At 40.7% G+C, this 21,918-nt stretch overlaps 1 protein-coding gene across 6 annotated transcripts in view; it reads left to right on the forward strand.

Annotated features, from left to right (window-relative positions):
- The first annotated feature begins 251 nt into the window (after nt 1–251).
- The window catches only part of pleca (plectin a), a 105,456-nt gene continuing 83,789 nt past the window's right edge, over nt 252–21,918 (forward strand). For 4 of the 6 annotated variants that reach the window (XM_085396560.1, XM_085396562.1, XM_085396561.1 and 1 more), the window contains exons 1-4: nt 252–622; nt 1,315–1,352; nt 4,290–4,466; nt 9,673–9,877. In XM_085396560.1, coding sequence (XP_085252686.1) covers nt 463–622; nt 1,315–1,352; nt 4,290–4,466; nt 9,673–9,877 — 580 coding nt within the window. In that variant the 5' untranslated portion in view covers nt 252–462. Of the gene's footprint in view, nt 623–1,314; nt 1,353–4,289; nt 4,467–9,672; nt 9,878–18,006; nt 18,282–21,918 lie in introns of those variants that run through there. The other 2 variants (XM_085396569.1, XM_085396572.1) reach the window with 1 other exon arrangement.

Raw genomic sequence — 21,918 nt, forward strand, 5'->3', positions numbered from 1 at the left:
CACAAGTTTCAGCTGGCAGGTATTCAAGGAAAAATGTGAAACCACCTCGAGTGCATTTCTCAGTTGACCCTCTGTTTCAGTCACTTTGTGTGAGGATCCCTTCTAAGGGAGTGGCTCACAGTGAAGCTAGCTGCTGCTGCAGCTCTTAGCCACTCCTCCAAACTGTTTTTCTTACCCACACACACTCTCACACTTTTCCAGGACTCAGTAAAACACAACAGACACAAGCTAACACACACACAGAGCTGACGTGGGCTGAGGTCTGAGCCGGCTCCTTGTGGAACAGCTGGTATCCATCTGTGTTTGCTGCTGCTGCTGTAGGCACAGTGGCTGCCCCGAGAGGACACAAACTGGCCAATTGCAGCACACCCATGAGCTCTGCTGCTGTCACACTGCTGGATTTAGACTGCATAGATAGTTAGGCTCTTCTGGTGGCAATCAGTGTGATCAGCAGCCTTCAGCATGGATATCTCGACAACCTGGGCTGCCAGTAACCCAGCTGTGGCCCGGCTCCTCTGGGTCCTAGGTCTGGTACTGGCTACCCTCCTCGTCTGGTTCTTGTCCTTCTGCTGCTACAGCTGGAACCATAGCTCATCGCCCTCTCTGGAGAGGTACCTGGCAGGTAGGTGGGCCCTTGATCCCCACCCCTTCACCCTCTGTGGGTGTGTGGAGGCCTGTGATAGGTTTACAACTGACATGGCTGCTTACTGTGACTCTTCAAGTTCAAGTCAGGCTCGCTTTTACTACTCTCTCAGTGGAAACGCATTTTTCCCCCTCAAAGTCCGGTAATTGTAAATTGTCAGTGTTTCCTTTCCAAGACGGGAGGATCCACATTTTCCAGAAACTGCCAGCTCGTGTTGGCTCTGTCTCTTTTTTTGTGGTTGGAGCAGTTCTTATTACCACTTTTATGTGCTGTTACCCATGTGAGGGGATACAATGGGTCTTTCATAGTCAAAAGTACAATTTTTTTTTTTAAAAAGAGAGGAATTTATCCACCACAGATGTAATTTTCCATTTTACCGAGCACGTAAAACTACATTTTAATGTTGTACAGTCCGTAATGTGAGCTTAATGATATGTTATAAATTTGACAATATGTGATGACAAGGGTCAACACGCAGCTGAGGTGATTTGCGGAGTCATGGTAACATGCATGTCACTGCAAGCACCTTGTGACCACCATGAGAAGTCACAGGTTATTTTTATTGTCTCATATTCAGATTCTTTAAACTAGCTCCATCTGAACTGAAACATCATAGTAAACTTTTCTTATCAGCTGTGCATGTGACAGATGTGTATTCTTTCTCCAAACAGCAATGGCAAAGCCCTCCAAATCTAAAGCTCCGACTCAGGTGAGAAAAGCTCTCGTAAGAGTGACTGTGCGTTGTTCTTTATTTTTCTCAGTAGCTCCAGGGCTCTTCAATCACAGCGGTTTTCTCAGAACACCCTGCTTTCATTATCTATTCACAAATGTGTCCGCCTGTAATGCCTCCCTTAGACTTCAGGGGTCCTCGTTCACTTGTACTTTATCAAAACTCCCTTGCTGATGAGAAAAACTGACAAGACCAGCAAGCTTGACAAGTTCATCAGTGTACCGATCCATGACAGGTATACGTCAAATATAATTTGCAGCATTATGGAAATTGTCTGGGAAAACTTCCAGCTTTAGTGTTTTATGTCTAATGTGCCATAAATCTGCCATAAGATTTTCTCATGTATTTTTTTAACATAAAGATGTCGTCAAAATATTTCACACGGTCGATTAAACCTAAAGATAACAACGCCCAATAAGACCCAAACGAGGCCCACATCTACAGTTTCCATGGATCGCATTTGGCCTTGACTCGCAGCGTTAATTCAGGTTGGGTCTGACTGCTGTAACTCTGCCACACGTCCACCTTATATGGGCCAAATGTTAGGTGCATTTGGATCATGTCTGTCCCACATAACATTTCCATGGGCAGTGACTAAGCTGTAAATGCCAAAAATAGCTCAGATTGGGGCCCGATGTGTCTGACTTCTGGGATGGTTAATGTCAATATAACTCAGCTCCATCACTCATTTTCAGTAGTCTTATTTACAGAATGAATAATTAAAAAGCTTTGATACTTATTTTTCTTTCACAGCAGCCCTTTTGACACATAGTAGCAGGATAAACAAGTGTAATTGGTCAAATTAACTATATTTCTGCTCCAGAGAACAAGTGTGCAAAACACTCACTTAAATAAAAAGGATGCATTTTAATGCTTTTTAATTACACCTCTGTTTGTTCTGAAATACACTGGCAAATCTGCTGATGTTAAAAGTAGCACTTAAGTGAGTCAACTCCCTGAAGATTATGGTTCTAATATGTGTCCTTTAAATCTGATGAAATACTCGTAAAGATATGTAGCCATTGTGAGATTGTGTATGCTGTAATCACAGCAGTGCATCAAGCTTTTGCATGTTTACTAACTTCATTTAGAATGTTACTTGTACTAATTAACTCTAAATGCAGGTTACATTTGAAGCTGAACGGTCTCGAACTTCATCTTGAGTAGAAAAAAAAATTAATGTCTGAGTCAGATTTCATAATGATCAGTTGTTGAATTGTTCTACTCAAAACCACACGTGCATCCTCTGGGAAACATGACCTGGACCTCAGTTCTGCTGCATGTCATAGCTGTGTGATTTCAGCCTCAACCAATGTGGTGGACCAACTCAGAGCCTCACTGCATTTAGGGTTAAAAAGCTTTTGTAGCTTAATGTCAAAAACATATGATTCATCAGTGATTCATCCAACAGTGAATACGTTTTTAGCATTTGGTGTTCTGTCTGAGTAATAAGGGAAATTGATACACTTAATGTTTGCAGTGTGAGTAAGAGAATGTCTTTAATTACAAGCAGAGCTGGCACTTTCTACAACACAAAAAAGTCACTGTCCTAACTCAGTGATTACTTAAAAGCGTTGCATACGCCACTGAAGCTGCAGCTAATATGCAACATTGGTGCTGTTCACATGTTATAAATCCAATAAATGTATTCTGCAGTCCTTCCTCTCTATGTTTTGTACTCTAACCTCTTGGCAGCTGAAGCTTGTCACACTGCGATGCCATTACTAAGTAGACTGCAAGTGGCCTTGTGATCTGCTGAGAGATCTGCTGGCCTCCGTCAGTGTGTTTTGGCACAGACAGAATGAGTGTTGTCACACAGTAGAGAAGCACTGTGTAGTCATTGTGAGTGATAATCTGGAGGGCCTCTCTGAAATGGCTCCATGAGTGAAGTCCTTTGTCTGAATGGCACTGACAAGCCACCAACGGTCCATATTCTTCTGCAGTAGCAAGTGGATGGACAAAGAGACATGTGAGGTCTCTCTATGTAAAGCAGAGCTGCACATATCCCGGCACTGTGGTGGAGTTACTGTCAGTTATCTGCTGGTCTCTGTTTGCGAAAGCATAATAACCAGATACACTAGTGGACACGTGTGGAGAGGGATCCAACCAAGATTTATGCAATACAGTTGCATTCTTCAAAACACATTAGGAGGCCATGAGAATGAGGGCCATTAAAACTCCCACTCATGACCTGCATCTGCTGGTGGTGCAGAGGTTACAGCAGAGCTGAGTGGCTTTACATTTCAATTTCCAACATTTAAATAGTTTCATTATGGTTACAGATGATCTTCTAATAGTGAACAAAGTCTTGTTTGTTTTAGACGATGCAAATGTTAAACATAATTTCTGCGGTTAAATCTGCACAATTTCCCTTCCTAAAATATTGCAAAACCTTTGAGTGCTGTAAGATGAGATAAGATTCATCTCTAAAGAAGACTATACAGCAACGTGATGAAGGATATTCAGAATTAATCCTGTCAACTCCAAAAGTATGTCTATTCACTAATGGATGTTCTTCCACTCAGGTTAAACAAATTATGATGTTGTGGCTTTATTTCACGCCAGGGAATTCCAGCAGCAGGAAAAAGAAAACCTTGTTTGTTTACCTGACAGCGCTAATCTTAATGAGTGTCTAAAATAAAGTCTTTGTCTGGCCCAGTCATCAGTGCGTGCCAGTTATCGAGACCATCTGTTTTCCATCTGTAATTGGAGAGTGAACTTTAAAAATGAGTCCTTTAATTGGAAGTAAAACCTGAACTTTGTTCCATGTTGGATGATGGATATATCTGAAGCAGCACACAAACTCTATCTTGAATATGTTAGATGTTGTGTTAATACTTGATTAAATACTTTTTTATCTCAGCTAAACAATGATAAACAATTAAACATGATCTTATTTTACATGTCTCATTTTAGAAGAAGAAAAAGGCAAAAGAAAAGGCAGAGAAATCTGCTTCTGTCCAGCCAGAGGATGTTGTGGCAAAGGAGTCTGTAGCCATTGGACAGGAGCCACCATGCCCTGCAGTGAGGAAGAGGAAGAAGCGAACTCCTAAATCTGGGGTGGAAACTGTGACTACAGTGGCAATGCAGAAGGTGAGGAGTCATAGGACAGGTTTCCTGCCTTTTCAGAACCACTTTCTCTACTTTCTTTGGTTTAATGGCACACTTCAGGATCCTAAAAAGAATGAAAATGCTCCACTTTTCTGTCTTAGCTAAGGCTAATTTATCTCTGAAAAATTTTCATCTGGATTTGCTGTGAACTCATCTCGGTGCTTATGGGACATGTGGCTGACTGGAGACATAGTGTCCATTACTTTTTAAAGCTTTAGATACAAACTGTATCCATAATTTTTTTTGTTAATATACTAATAAATTATGATTCTTGAGGATTAAGATGCCCAGAGTAGTTAAACAGTTGTAAAATTAAATCAAATCAAATCAAATCTATTCCTATAAAATCATACATAATAAGTACTTTTACTTTAGGTACTAAAGGATGTTTCGATGGTACTAGTTTTGCACAAAATGGTCCTGAATGCAAGACTTTTACTTTTTATCAAGTGTTATAAAATTTATTTTATGTTTTAAGGGCTTAAAATTCGAGGTTTGCTCTCTTTTAGATTACTTCTGTGTTTACCTGGTTTTCCAAAACCTGCAATAACTGCAGGAGTTCTATGACTTATTTCCCCACTGATTGGGTTCTGACATGCTGTACGTGCAAAAAATGATTCACCAAAGTAATTCCAACATGACCTGGAGCATCTCTCACTCAGAGCTCTCCGGCTCTGTGAAGCACTCAGTTGATCAGATTAAATCTTCAGCACAATGGGTACAAAGTTGGCTCAGACGCTGGTATTCCGGACTGGTGACATGCATGATTTGTGAATACAAGAAGGGGCTCTGTGTGGGACGGAGCCAGCACGTCACTCCCACCCCTCCGGTCTGAGTCCTCGGTAATTCATTCTACTAGTGGGAGACTAATAATGTAGTAGTGCCACACAAACAAGCAATCTGCCATTCATCAGTCACTGTTGTGATTATGTAATAGCTCAGCAGGGCAGTTTTTAATGTGAGTCAGTACAAGTTGGTCTCATTTGGAGCAAAAAAGAAACCTGAAAAACATGACAGAGTAAACAAAGCAAAGGGAAATGAAATTAAGCAATTTTACACATTAATGGGATTTTAATCAAAGTGCAAAGTGCAGGCAGAGGTCATTAAATAAAACAATTTTAAATATCTTGGACTGTTACTAAGTGCTAAATCAATTACCAACAATTAAAAATTATTCATTGTGAGAGTGTTCTTGTTTGGCCTTTTAGTTTTTAGACATGTAGACTAAACACTGGGTCCAATTACACCATCTTTCCAGGAACTGCTACAACATTTCATGGCCTGTTTCGGGAGTCCTCCGGTGTCATGGAGACATTTTGTTGCCTCACTGTTGAGGGCTCTTGTCAGATGCCAGCTGGAATACCCTTACTAATTCATCCACTTTCTTAACATCTTATCCAACATTGTAGCGGGGAGGCTGGAGCCTATCCCAGCTATGATAGGGCGCCAGGTGGGGCATCAGGAATACCTGGAGAAAACCTGCAAGTGCACGAAGGAGCAAGCGGACATTTAACCTGATTTAACTGTAAAATATTATTAAAATCTCTTTCAGTTTTTAAAACTTTGTCTTAACAGTAGTTTGGTAAGCTACACACTCTGGTGTTTAAAATGAAAGCACACTACAGCTGTTTCCACGTGACATACAAGTGCTGAGCTCAGCACTGGCGTTGCGTCCTGAGTAATAACACCATTATAAAGGATTTCCTGTGAAGTTTGGGGGAAAGTGCAGAACTCTCAGACTGAAACGGAGACACACATAATTTTTTTTTTTTACTCATATTGCTTCACCCAACCCGGACCCGCTCAGAACCACAGTTTGAGTCACAATATTTCCTTCATAGGCTCCACATGAGCTTGCCCGCATTACCACAACTAAAAGTCAGCGTGGAGGGTGTAACGCGTAGCGAACCGACAGCCTCCCCGCTATAAACCTGAGCTCAGTTTTCACATGCGCAATCAGATCTGCCTCCTTATCTCAAACGTGCCTGTTGTTCAGTGACAACTTCGCCGGTGTCGTCGCGCGAGCAGAGCTCGAGGCATGCTGCCTGCAGGCTGAGGGAGCTGGTTCCTCCTCTCGGCTCGTCCTGCAGCCCTGATCAGTCCAGGTCTGAGCATCTGAGCATCCCACAACCAGGAAACTGCAGGACGCAGGCGCGACTCTCGCTGCGGATGAGGATGATGATGGCTTTCGAAGTTTGAGCAGGTTAAATCTGAACGTATCCGCCGACGTAACGACTGCAGAGCCGTGTTTTGCGGTTGTGTACCTGGGACCAAACCAACAGCCATCCTGGATATTTTGTGCGTGAGTAAACGAGGAATACAGATTATTCATTTTTCATGTTTTGCCGCATCGTCGACACCGATGATCACACGATTTAGTGCATTTCAAAGCCTAGAGGTCATAAAATAAAACCCGACCTATCATGGTAGTATAAGCGAGGCTGTTCACGTCATAACCTTCACTCTAACCTGTTAAACGGCAGGTGCACCCACCCCTCCGTGTCCTCTCTGCGGCTCAGCCTCATTACAGGTGTGGCGGTGCAGAGCAGAGCGAGCTTGAACATCTACGATCCTTGTCGTGCTCAAGTTTTCTGGGAAGGATCCAGACTTGACAGCTTTGTCTGAAAAGTGATTATCAACAGATCCAGTCCCGCTGAAGTCCATCGGTTGTTTACAGTTTAGGAAAGAGCGAAGAGGGGAGTTTGTCAGCTGGACTGAGCTACTGTCAGAGTCTGGGCATTCCTGTGTACACACTACTTCATTTTCTTTGATTTCCAAGACCTGGATGGAGCATGCTCTCTAATGCTCTGCAGAGTTGCCTGGTAACTACGGATCACCATGATGCTTTCAGCTGCTTGGAGCAAGGCCATACAAGAAAGCATATGCACTGTGAATAGGAATAGGTTGGAGACATAAGTACAGAAGTAATAAGAGCTGTAGATGATGGTTATATGCTCTACATCTGATCTGCACTGATAGATCATTTGTAGTAGAGTAATAATTAATTCAGAGAGATGATCACAGATGACATAAAGAGGCTTAAACTTTGGTGCCTGGCTGACGAAAGGACTCTTCAGAAAGCTATCTTTTGATGCCTCTTGCCAGTGCTGAGGTCTCCCTCTTTGCTATGCGTGGGCACTGTTTTAGAAGCTATGAATTTTTAACGTGACTTCCTGTAACCTTTGAAACAGCCCAGTCTGCAGTCTTCTTGATGTAGTTATATAATGCCCATTGTTGTCCATGAAAGACCCTAGTTCCTAGATCCCAAGCTGAACCCAAAGACCATTATTAGTTGACTGGTACTGGTCAAATATTGGCAAAATTTCCATTTAGAGCGATCAATGTTCCAATGTTCCATTTAGACCAGTCAATGAAACGCCACAGGGAAGCATAATGCATTACTGCTCTACTTTCAGAGGCACATTGAGGTATGGCATGATAAAATAATCTTAATCTGTTAAAAGTTTTCCTAAATAAGAAACCACACAAGTGGTTGAGTACTGATGTGCCTCCATATAGTAACAGCTGCCACGTGCAGATGTTCAGTTTCACTTCATTTGATCCTGAAGTAGGTTTTTGTTTATCTTAAAATGTGCCAGTTTAAGAAGCCAAGACATGATTGAGGATTGCACATGAAAAATGCGCTCATAAATATTTTCAGTGTTTGTCGTGTGTGATTTATGAGTAGTGTTTATCTTGGTAATTATATTATTTATAGTAGTTTAATAGATTTTTAAACCTTCTTAACATGATAACAATGTTTAGTGTGGTAGGTTGTCTAGAACAGGTTATGCTTGCCCTATTTCCTGAAAAATAACAAGTTTTAACCACATTATTTGTGGTGCAAAAAGCAGACAAACTGCCCCACAGTGCGTGAGTAATTAATTTTTTTCTTTTGTGTTCTGCAGGTTTCCCACCTAGCACTGCCACCCCTTTTTTGGCGTTGATTTGCATGTTTATTTTTCTAATGTGTGGAACAGAAGAGTTGAATTAAAGAGAAATTCCCCCTTTGTCTTATTTTGAGTTGTTATATCATAATATAACATGAAGTGGTTGAAATAAATGTTCAGGAATGCTGTCTTTTCCCGTTGTGTCTGCAGGACACAGAAAAAATAAGCCTGGAGCTGCTGTTGGTCTGTAGGCTGTGTTTTGAGAAACCTGGCAGTGTGCTGTAAATATGCTCTGAAACAAACCGCTTTAATTATGTAACGGTTTAATTGCACAAAAAATAAAATAATCAGTGCTATAGTGTTACAGAACTGCAATTATATCAGGAAACAGTAAGTAGCCAGAAATAGCCTTTAGGTAAATTATACCCTGAATATGAGCTGTGTCTGAAGCCCTGGAGATGTTACTCCTGGGGGTTTGGTCCTGTCTGCTCTCATCCAATCAGAGAGCGGTGGTGGTGTAGCCAGCGCCCCTGTGGAGAGCCTCCTGCATCCTGGATGGTGACTCAGCTGAAATGAAGCTGGTAGCACGGTAACGTTGCATAGTGCATCAGCAGCACCTGCCCTGTAAAAACTCCTCCTCTTTCACACAGCAGTCTGTGCACTGGGCTACTACACGCATGGTCTAAAAATAGACTCTCCAAAGTAGGGCATTAATTCAATACCACAATTGTACTGTGATTTCATGTATTTATTTATTCATTTGTTTTTTATTGAAAGTTGATTGCCGCCACCTTGGGCATTAAGTCTATGCGTAAATATGAGATTTTGATATATAGATAATTGGGGGGAAAACAGACATTTATAGGTTTTGGATTTTAACCATGTTGAAACGAGCCTGTCCCTTTAAGGCAGATTTTAGCTACTTGGGGCCCAGTGAAATATTAGCGTTTCAATATAACTGGCCAGGTGTTCAGTCTTTCTCGCTTGGAAGAAATTCACCAAAAGATATTTACCACGACTGGACTTTAAGGTGTTATTTATCCGGCCACCAGGAGATATGGTGTCACAGAAAATCATGCTAGTAGATGGCAGGCCCACAAAAGCAGCCTGACAGTATTAATTAGCACGGTTGGGCTTTAGCTAGGAGTAATTCAGACTTTCAGTGAAGGTAGCCTGTCATCTGTGACTACTAAAATACGAGAACAAACAAAAAAGTATATATAATAAGAAACAGAACTGTCTTAGTTTTTGTTTTGAGTTTCCGTTTTTATATTTTTCTGGTCACCGTGTCCTTTCAGACTATGGAGGAGAAGCCCAAGAGGAGGCCTCTGGTCAGGGCTGCATCGGAGGAGAACTCCAGCGATCTGAGTTTAGTCAGCTGTTCGCCGTCTCCCGGAGACACCCTGCCCTGGAACCTGCCCAAACACCAGCGGATCAAGCGCTCCAAGTCAGCCTCTGGAGATGTTCTGGACCCAGCAGAGAGGGCCGTCATCCGCATTGCAGGTAAGATGTTCATGGGCAGGTAGAAGACCCTCAGTGGTTTATATCTGTAGACGAGCTGGTAAAGTTCTCTACACTATTTTTCTAACTGCTGCTGTAGAGTTTCTAACGCCAGGGTATAGCATTGCATAAGGAAATCTACATCCCAGAAGTTCAAGTTTCTTTTGTTGGTTTATGCCTAAACATTTTTAATGCTGTTGATTAGACCATGGTTAAAAGTATGATTTATATGTTTTTCAGGTATTACCTGGATGTGTGTCTGGGTTAGGACTTGTGCACAGTCAATTTGAATGATTTTCCTTGTAAGAACTGCTAACTGAAAGCCTGTGATTTATGGCTTCTGTCCCACAAAAATAATATGTTCTCCATGTACTTTGTTTAGTTTTCATAGTCCTTGGATTACAGTAAAGCTCACTACTTAGATTCACTCAGTAATTATCATCTGCTGCACATATTGTGCCATAACCGCTAGAAAGTTATAGCATTCACCGTCAGTGAATGCCTCCTCAATTTTATTGTAAAAGTCCACTTGCTTCTAATCAGCCAATCCTGGCCCGTCCTGTTCAGATGGTTTACTTTCCAGGTAGGTGTTATTCCATAAAAGTGTCTTGTCCCCTCATAGCAGTAGCTGTGAAACCTTGAGAGCCACTCTAACCAGAACCTGAAGTACCTAGGGAATGGGTTCATACATGTGGCGTTCTGCAAAAAGGACCACTGTTACAAATTGCAGTTCAAGACTGTTTAGGGTTGGGGTTCAACCAATCAGATCACTGAACCTGTGTCCACCAGTCACTGAACTTGTTTTTGTCAAAAACATGAATCAGTCTGAGGAGCTTAAAAAAGCAAGCAGGCAGTGATTACTCGTACCGACCTTGCTCTTACTTGGCAGTTGATTGGATGATCTACCATCGCACCTGTAAAATGCCAGTAGCTGCCATCTTTTTTGGCCCCTTTGTTGAGCTGTACCGACTGGTGTAGCTACAAACACGTAGCTTTAGAAAGGTGGATTGTCTTACAAATCTTGCTGCATCTTTTTTCTTTTTTAAGTACTTAAAGAAACAAAGTAGAAACAAAAATCCTTATGGACTCTCCCAACATTCATACATACTGTACACTCTGTCAGAGGTTTTACATTTGACAGAGGTTCACTGTACAATAAAAGGAAAGTAGCAGCATCTCTCACTATGCTCATTCATATATCCCGGGGATTCTTTATCCTCTAGAGATTCTCCAGGTTCTCCACCTCTGTTAACTCTCACCTGTGCACTGAGGCAGGGATCTGATGAAGCAACTTGCTGCCTCAGCATGTTCAGTGGTCGGTGTTTAGTTCAGATAGTCTCTTTGGACCACGGACAGAAACCCAACCTCATCTTCCCCCCTCCCTAGTTGTCTCTAATATTGATTTGATGGGGTGGGGTACTGCAGTGTGACTGGGTGTTATTGTCTCTGCACACATAACAACAGCAGTACATTTGTATGTCCACGCACTTCTGCAGAGCTTGTTGGTGTGCTGCAGTTTAAGGACAATCAAGTAAATTTATTTCTAAACAGAAAATTGACTAAAATGTTTGTCATTGTGAGGCAGATACCAGAATCAGATGAAGTGCATTAGATAAGTGTGACTGTATGAGTATTGTCCCACTGGATCGCTGCCATAATGGCCCTGACTCAGTCCGAGTCATTAGCCTTGTGAGATGATTGCTTTATCTCACAGTGAATGGAGGCGTGACCATTTGCTATCAAGCTGCAGACAGTCTGAGGGGCAGACTGTGTCGGATAATGCTGAATATGGTGTCAGTAAGACTGTATCAACATTTTGTAGCTTACTGATATACCTAATCGGATAACACTTTAGTTTAATGACATCACTTAGAGTGATGGTGATGAGACAACATAATTAAGCTCTGTTGAAAATAAAGCAAACTAAGTTCACCAGACTTTCTTTTATGACTCTGGTTCAGGATGTTGTATGTTATCATATAATGGCTCACAACAGACAGTGATATTTCAGTTATTATTATCAATGGCTTCAAAATTCGTTATCACAGATTACTAGAATATCAATGCAGCCAGGCCCACAAAACACAGAAGGGTCACCAAGTGTTAAATCATAGCTGCTGCTTCTTCTGCACCTCTGATGTACTCATTTGTAATCGTGTCAGTCCTGATCACTCCCAATGAATCTTAGCATCTTCAGCTCTGCCTTCTGTCTTGTTGGTTGTGCCACTGCCTTTAAACCATACTTCATAGCAGGTCTCAGTACCATCCTCCAAACATTAAGCGATAACGACTGCTAGCTACTCATTAACCATCGAGTAATATCAGTGGTAAAAGTTGGCATTTACACTGGAAAAAACAGTCAATAAGTTGTTGAACTTTTTATTTTTGTGAGCATTTATGGTTAATGATAAGTAACCTCAAATCTTTGGTTTTTTTGACTTTTGTCTAAAAAAAGACATTTAAATTATGTAAGTTTTGGCTTTGGGACTAGTGGCTGCTATGGTGATGAATGATGAAACAAACACACAAAAGTAGATGTAATTAGTAGCTGTAGAAGCTCTAGTTGATTTAAAATCCTTTTTATAACTTGAAAGTTTTGGAATTCTGGGATTCTCATTTGCAGTTTTTTCCCATGTTGGTTCCAATGTGGGAAATAATGTTTTTGTGCCCATTTTGTGAATTTTTTCCTGAATTCCTTTTTGAACTGTGATGTTTAGGATCTTAAATAAGTATCTTTTAAATGTATATTTAAACATTATTTAGACATTTTCTCTATTAATTATACTAACACATGATTGGTACCAGTAAGTACTAACACAAGACGAATGGTTCTTGAATTTTTTCATGGTTGAAAATGTAATTCTGTTGCACTGACTCCACTTTAACTCGAGGGTCCACTTTAAGAGTCTGGTTGTAACGTTTAGAGGACTGCATGGATACGACGTGGCTTACATCAGTGGGTCCCTAAGGTCCCACTGATGTAAGCCACGTGTATCAACGCCTAAAAGCCTTCCCTTTAAACTTGCCTTAGGGTAAATGTTTGTCTATCACGTTGGGTGTGAGGCACTTTGTTTTTTTTATCTTGAAAGATGGTATATTAATAATTTTTAGTTACCTTAAAAAAAAAACGTAGACTCTTTAATGTGCATTTGTTGGAGTGTTACTTTGGCCACAGCTGTGAGAACCGACAAAAACATGGGTAGCTTTGTTCTTGGTCTGTCCGTGACAAACTTAAAATCCTGTTAACTTAATATTGACGTTAAGGTGCAAGTAAAGAAAAGGATGTTATCTGTTGCACAGACATCTGATATTCAGTTAGCCCCGAGAAGTGTATCACATAAGTCTTGAAATGTCACACAATAGTTTCTTCTTGATTTTTATGAAACATTGAGTTTAGAGTCTGCTATGCAGGAGATAAATTATTTAGCAGTTCTTTCAGTGTGGTATTTTTTTCCAGTGTCTGTCAGGATATTGAACTGCAGATCCTTTTCTGTCTTCACTTTCAGCAGCGTTACTGTTTCTAAAGATATTTCTGGGACCCTGACCAAGGTTTCCTCTTTCATACATCTGTCTTTTCAAAATAGGAAATGCCAGTGTTTCCAGTGTATCCAGCTACAGGTACACAATGCTGAAGTCAGATATCAGACTCATCATAATAAACCAGAATGGTGGTGTGTGCAGTGTACTATGGTGGTCACTAGAGGACAGTAACCAAAGATAAAATGCAGTACATCATGCCTGCATCTGTCTCATCCTCCTTAGATTGTATTGCTGCTCTCAAATCTGACATTTGACTACTTCCTGGTCATTCTTTTCAGCGCGTGTGCTCAGCAGTAATTTATTAAACTGACAGATAAAGCCAATACTGAGCCTGGGGAAACAAGGAAATAACAAGGGATAAATGACTAAACAAGTAAAGGAATGCTGTTTGTGTTAATATTTATTAAATTTATTCATAACTAAAGAGACCGACTTTGAGTTTTTTTGACTAGTGATCTTTTTTCTTCACTTTATTTGATTGATGCAAGCCTTACTTTGCTTAACTTTCTCCACTTTCAGAGTTTGGGACTCTTATTGTGCTCTACCTTCACTGTCAATTCTTTTCCCCCACTGCTTCTTTTCCATCTATCTCTCCATTAACAGTACCCCTGCTAATCCTTTTAGAGGGTCACTTGAGGGCTGGAGCTGATCCCAGCTCACATTATTTACTGTTCGGGTGCTTACTAAAATCTGTCTTGTCATAAGGGCAGCATAAGCTGAAAGGTAATTTTGTCATGGATTTTGCGGCTGTGGAGCCCAAAGAGATGCTAAAGAGGCTCGCTGTTTGTCACAGCGACATTTTAATAGTAATGTGTTACCAGGGAGCTCATTATCCCAGGGGCCACTACATTTTCAACCTCTAATTAACATTCATGCTACCAACCGGTAAGTAAGTAACCAGGCAAAGTCTCACAAACACAAATCAGTAAATACACACAAAAACAGTCAATGAATAGTGAGCGGTGGCGTTGTATCCCTCCTTAGATGCGTTTTCTTTTATTTTTGCAGAGAACATAAATTAGTGCCACCACTGGGGCAGAGAGGCTTTAGTTTGGTGATGTGTGGGAGCGCTGGCTTGCACTACAGTCCTGACACTCGAGCCAGAGAAGCAGACAGAGAGACAAAAGTGAAAAAAAAAAATTATCTCTGAGAGACACCATCCGGTGGCCAGTGATGAGAAAACAGTGGGATGGTTTTTTATACACATGGGGATTGAGTGCACAATTGAAAAATCCCACAAGCCGTCAGTATTAAAACACCACATCGTTCTGCTGAATGGAGGAAATAAAGGAGGCAAGCAAACTGTACGTCCTCAGTTTGTTGTTAGAGATATCTTCAGGCTATGCTGTGATGGATGCTGTCGTTGGAGTTGAACTCAGAGACTGTCAGATAGTCTTTGCTCTTCAGTGACAGTGACTTCTTTGACTTTCTACTGATGTGTTTTGAGTTACTCCACCTTTACCTTTACTAGATCTGAACCATAGTTATTTAATTATTTTTAAACAAGTCTTTAAATGTCATGTCAGCACTATAATATAGCTTTCAGATCACATTGCCTGCTCTGTTGGATCTGAAGTGTTAACTGTCTGACTAAACACAGATGTTGGACTGCAAACAGTCGCTGCTCTGTTGATATTTTTTTTTTTAAAAGAAAACCTCAGTTCATAATGATGTTGCTGCTGGAACTCATTAGCGTTCTTGTTACTCACTTTCAGTTCATAACTCACAGGTCGAGACGCACCGCTGGTGGTTGGTGCCACGCAGTAACTGATGATTCCAGTGAGTCAGAGTGCTGAAATATTTTTCCACATTCCTAATATGAAGGATTTATCAAGACGGATTTTGCAATTTGCAGTCTCTTGTTGATGAAACTCTGCAAATTTTCCCGATAGCTGAGTAAACACAAACTCCCAGCTGTATGTGCTCAGGCTGCCAGGATATCTGCCTTATTACCTTACATCTAAACAGTGACAGTGGCACCACCTCTTTTACTGTGTTTATATAGTATTTTCTTTCTTTTCTTTCGTTTTCGACATGGTAAATTTCCAATTGTGCTTACATTTTACTGTGAAATTACAAATATTTAGCACAGAGGGCTGTAACTTCACAGCAGTTATTTACAGAACTTTATCCTAATATTATGGCAACTTTTTCCTAGATGTACTGATGGACATTTGTGTGGCATAGATTCAACAAAATGCTGGAAGTAATACTCAGATTGTGGTACATATTGGAACGATACCATCAAACTGTTGCTGCAGATTTGTTGGCTGCCTGTCCAAGTTTCACGTTCCCTCACATCACAAAGATGCTCTATTGGATTGCAATCTGGTGACTTTGAGGCAATTTAAGTGCAGTGGAGCTATTACAATGACCTCATTGTCATATTCAAGAAGCCAGTTTGAGATGATTTGACTTCTGTGACAGCGTGTTATCCTGTTGGATGTCAGTGTACCCATGCAGTCAGACAGGCTGTGGCTTTTCAATGATACTTAGTTGAGACTAAGTGTGTTAGTATCAACGTGCAGTGTTTAGTCTGTTTAAATCGAATTCGGGTTTGTTTTCCAAATTGAGGCGATTCATTTGTGCATGTGTGAACACAGTAATTGCACTCAGGTGTGGATCTTGAAAACACTCTAACAGGCCCATAGTGTGAAAAGAAAATATCCCCCACTCCATTACGGCACTACTACTAATATATATATAAACTACTGGTTTAATGGCAGGATGGATCCATTCTTTCATGCTGTTCACATTTAATTTATTTTAAAAAATCACTTTATGCACCTTTATTTCCCTTTAATGACTCTTGGTTGGCTTAAACCACGTCTACATGAGTAAATGCAGTGAGTTGCTACCATAAAATTGGCTGATTAGATATTTACATGAACAACTAGTTCAACAGGTGTACCTAACAAAGTGGCTAGTGTGTATATTTCACAATAGACCTCAAGTTATTTGCAGCCAGGATATTATATTGTGCATATATTTAATTCGATCTGCCCTGTTTTTAATTATGGGTATATTTAATTTAAATATGGCAGTGACAAAGGAAACATAAATATCAGTGTGTTTTTAACTATCAGCAGACATATGTGTGACCAACTTGCTGCATGTTACTGAGGATAATTTGATAACTTTAAACATCTCAAAAAAAAGAAACACCACTGAAACTCTTCCCTTTTCAACACTGGGTTGTTTTCACTGGGGAAATGCAGCTTTTTAGAAAGAAACACTCTGACGGATCCAAAGTAAATTTCCTCTAAACTTTTCCAGTTTTTGTTTCAGAGACAAAGTCTCAGTGCTTCTTCCAAGCACCACTTCCTTGTAGGAAGGTCCAACTGCAGTCAGGGTTTTTCTTGGCATCATTTCTTACTATTGTCACTGCTTCATCCATGAGAGTCTGTAACTAATTTGAATAAAACAGTAGGTCTCTTTACTATTGTCTTCATGCTGCAATAAACTTTACGGCCTAAGAAGAGGGATACTTGCTAGTGCTGTGTTTTGCCCTCATTTGAATATATCAGTTTTACTTTTACTTCTTCATAACTGAATGAATGAAGGGAATTTAAGATTGATGAAAAATAATACCATGTCTTAACTTAAGTAAGCGACACAGCTATGTTACCATAATATAAACGGTGAAGCTCGAGGATGAACGCTAACTTTTTTCCACTTGATAAAAGTTAACATGAGGTTTCGCGATGGTTGGGGACAAATGCAATCGCATAGCAGGAGGCTGTAAACGGACCAAACTTCAGTCAAGAGAACAACTGAGATAATCCATCCACAATATGAGGTTAGTCATTAATATACTGCAACAACACGCGAATAGAGCAGCTGCGAGAGAATTCAACAGACTGTTTTGTTTCTCTTAATGCGCCTTATAACCCGGTGTGCCTTATGGTCCGAAAAATACTGTATGTTAATATAGGAAAAAAGTGATTTAGGGTTAGTGGAATAAAGTTTTACATGTTTATCAAATAATGTGGACGTGCGTTGTTAATCATGTGTGTTTCTGAAATAAAATCAAATACAGTGATGTTTGATAGAGTGATGGTTGTGCCAGCATTTTGTATCATTTCACTTTTCTTGTTCTTCAGTAGGAGTTGTGTATACTGTACCTGAAGATTATTAGAAAGTCTTTGTTTAAAGTTATAGCTGTTGTTTGCTCTGATCCAGTGTTCTGTGCTGAAGAGGTGTGGTCCCCTAACACTTATGCCGTCATTCAGTTTTGGGAATATGACGTGACTTTGAGAAGAACCGTGTAAGTGTGATGGGAGTTCTTTTTAAAGCTGTAAATATTACAGAACCCACTTGCTGCGCCTTGCCCCAGTTTCTCCAACAGCAGGAACTCAAATAACCCCACGCAGCTCCGTCATTTGTTTTTTCATCGAGGTAGCCGTGTCTACAAGGGGTGGAGTTGGCATGCACGGTGTGACTGTGTGTGTGTAGCTGTGTCTCAGCTGGTACCTATCTTTGTGGCTTGTGTTTGTCTCTGTGCCTTTAAGAGGAGGGTCTGATATAAGTGTGTGTGGGTATTTCTCAAGCTGAGGAGGGGAGTGGTGGTGGTCTGGAATGATATGTACAGTTCAGAGTGGGAATACTGTGGCTGAGTGTGGGTGAGGAAGAAGGTGTGGACAGATAGCCAGGAGGGCTTTTATCAGCACTGAGGACACACAGATTCAAAGAGGGGTTTACACTGCCAGGGGAAAGTTAAAAGGAAAGTTTGAAGAGAGAAAGGTGCCCTAACCCTGACTCAGTATCAGCCAAGCCATGTCCATGCCCATGTTTGACCCAGGTCAGCGACTGCCAGAGGAGCAAGACTATGTTCAAGCCTATGAAAACGTCAGGGAGAAATATAAAGGTAACAACACCTCCTGTTTTCTTTTTGGAGTTTCAACTCAAATGATAACATGTTGAAAGCATGTTTGAATGGGAGGTGGGTGTGTAGAGTGAGTGCATGCCTCAGTGAGTATACTTGTTAAGCCTTGGCCAGCGTATTACTTTTAATTGATTCCATTTTGATTTTCATTGATGTTTCATGGAGTCTTTCTGTAAGCTGTGTTTCTAAAATAGCAATGGCATGGGCATGTGGATTGGTACTTTTGTCAGCTCTGCCAGTGATGTCTTTGTTGTTGTAGTTAACCCCCTGTATTGCAGACAGATCAACACGGAGAACATGGTTAAGTGGTGCACTTCTACAGGTGCAGTAACAGAACAGCTGCATCGATAAAACAAAGAGGACTCCTGTTCTGCATGCTTTGTGTCCTTCTCAGGCTAGGCTGCTGTCTTTGCATACAGGGGAATCTGTGGGCAGCGTGGGCACAGAGAGGTGAGACATTTGGCCTTTGGTTGAATGGCACAGGTCCAACAATGCAATGAGAATGATAAGAGCTGCCAGCCAACATGGTAGCGTATGAGAACAACATGTTTCCAGTTATGCAGCATGTGGGTAAAAGCCTACTTGTGAGTGTTTTTATTTTGTTTCAGAAAGAATTGCAGGGTTGATAGAAACAGGAAGTCCAGACGACTTGAAGATGCACCTGCACCTCATTTGTTTACTCGGTTCATGATTCTGAATTTGACCTGGAAGACAATCACCTCAATGCACTTGAAACCAGCTTCCATGCCATGTTCTCCCAGTTTGCATACATATGAAACATAGTTGTGAAATTTGACACTGGTGCTCTTGATTGGTTAACCTTCAAAATTATGTCAAAACAAAGTTGTTTAAATTTAGCGCAGTTTCGTCTAACAGCATTAAGTGTATCCTTGAGGCCTATAATGACATTAAAGGATGCACTGATTGTGGAAGCTCACTGCCTTGGAAAGTTTTAACAGCACAAAATATGTGATGTGAAACTATAGAGAAATATTGGCTGGTGCCACTGGAAAACTTCATCTTATTAGCCAATAAGTGATGGAGACAGTGTGACCGATACAAGCCATCTTTCTAATGACAACATTTTGAACATATCTGCATCAGTTATCATGGAGCAGACGTTGAATCAGATCATTATATAAATGGGACATCTCATATTTATATATATTTATTCCTGTGCTTGTGCATGAATCTGAGATTGGGTCTACGTGTTGTTTTTAATGTGTGTCAAGCTGATGGTTTGCAAATGCATTGATTTTTGCTCCAAGTTTGATAGATTAAGATGGATTAATTAATCCAGATTATCTTGTCTTGTTTTCTTATTGTATGGATGCGATTTATGGATTGATTCAGATCTATGTAGATCATCACAAAGACATTATTATGTCTTTGTAAGGCAGGTGAATTACATTGACATCTGCAGGTAATCTAGCTCAGGACACAGGCTGGCAGGAGCAGCTGTGCCGTCATGTTACACTTGTCAAACATGTCACACATCAGTGAGGAAACATCTCTTTTTCTAGAGCCTCAAATTAGTTTGTATGAGTCCCACACTGTGCACAACTCCACTGTTATAAAAGCATAATTGTTGAGAGGCACGATGAATAATTAGCAGAATGAATGATTAACATGTGTTGGAGGTAAAAACAGAACCCATAAGTGTGGGCCTGAAATTCCAGTTACAGGAAACTGTCAGTGCAAGTCTTCTCTGGGCCTTGGTATGCTGGGAACCGAGCAGTTCCATCCAGTCGCATCAGTCTAGTAATTTTCTTCCCATGTGGTTGCCTACTGTGCATGTCACTGTGGGCAGTGTTCCTGCTGTGCCTCTCTGGCACCAGTCTGGTGCTCCACGCCCCTTTCATAACCTCCAGTCTCTCTGCCAAGATCAGACTTCCTGTTACTCTTTCTTATTGTTGGTTTTTAACCGGATGCTGTTTGTTTTAGATAATTGTACACTTAGAATAAATAGAACACATCTCCTTAAAGACGAGGAGATGGGCGATAACAAATATAAATGCTGTTTTTATCAGCCCTTACCTGTGGTTTCAGATGATCTGAGCTTTGAGCGAAAAGTAGGGTGCCGGGGTTTGTCGTGAGATGTCAGCCCCTTCTGTAAAGCTGTGTGTTGAGCTGTTGCATGTGTGTGCAGCTCTGTGTGTGAGCTGAATAATTCAAATATGGCCTAGATAAAGCAGTGTTCCTGTCATTTTAAAAGAAGCAGAAGAAAAGTTGAGTGTTGGAAGAAAAACTTTGATATGGAGCTGGATTAGAGAATTTAAGCTGGTCATTAATCACCTTAAGATGAAGCTACTCAATTAGTCCTATAATCAGGTGAAATTATTGAAACAACCATGAATTTATACTTGACTGGGATTGGTACACCACTCTATTTTTAGTCTGTGTTGACACCGGTTCAAAATTCACAACACAGGTGAGAGAGATCTGATCCTGATAAAGTGTCCATCATGCACAGATTGCATGTAGCAGGGGGAGGATGGACTGTTACTCTTGGCAGCATTCGTGCACACAGTATCACATGGTTAGGGATTAATTTCATATTCTAAAAGTTATTACTCCTGCGTGAGCGGGCTTATACATTTGTATAAGTTATTGCAACAGGTGAAATGCAGCTTCCTATGGGAGTGATGAAGGCTGGGTGAAGCTGTGTGTCAGAATAGCAACAGATCACATCTATTAGTGTAAAACATGCAGCCCTGCTTTAAATACGCGCTGCAAATGTATCCCTGGAGTTTACTCTGTCAGTCTTGGCATTATTCTGGTTGAAAGACAAGCTAAATAACTTCTGGCATTTAACTCAATGAGGAGTTTGTTATTAAGGTCGCGGTAACTTATTCCAGTCACATTTTACGTGTGTTGGACAAAACTCCTGAGATTATTCCATTATCAATGGTTGGCTGCAGTGTTGGAATTTCTTGGATAATCTAAAATGCTGACGCTGTAACATCGAAGGTTGGAGAAGCCTAATGAGTCCCCCAGATACAGCACAATTACCTGCACTTACTAATGACTCCAGTGACCCTGACCTTGTTGGGTTATCTTCACCTCAAATACTCATTCTTAAGAGGTTGGCTGATAGTTTTGTAGCCAAATGTCAGAGAAAGGATTCGCTCTAACTTTTGCTAAATATTCATCTTTTCAACCAAGTTGCAGAAGGAACAATGTTTCTAAAACACCATTCTAGTAAAGCTTAAAGAGTTTAAGCTTCCAAGTGACCATTAAAGAACTGAGCAATATAATCTTCTACAGCTACTTCTCATCCTAAGGATGAACTCCAACTTCACCATAATTGACTGTAGCCAGTATTAGTAGTCTAAGTTATGCTCTGCTGCCTTGCCACAGGATCAGTTCATCTACCTTCTGCAGGTTCTGGTTAGGAGGAGTGAGATCTATATTAGCTATAGTCCAAGGTGATGGAGTTATAATAAGTCTGACCACAGGACACAATCCTCTCTGGGGGAAGTAGCTAAATAATGTCAGTAAGTACTATAATAGCCAGCTGTAGGAAAAACATGAGACAGGAAAGCGAGTTAGCAACAGCTACATTTTCAGAATTTTCAAGAGTGTTTTCCACTAGTAAACTAATAGTGGTGGAATTCTT

The sequence above is a fragment of the Rhamphochromis longiceps genome, linkage group LG22 (genome assembly GCF_057381845.1).
Source record: "Rhamphochromis longiceps isolate RC_006_pf linkage group LG22, R_longiceps_female_GT1.1, whole genome shotgun sequence".
Classification (NCBI taxonomy): Eukaryota; Metazoa; Chordata; class Actinopteri; order Cichliformes; family Cichlidae; genus Rhamphochromis; species Rhamphochromis longiceps.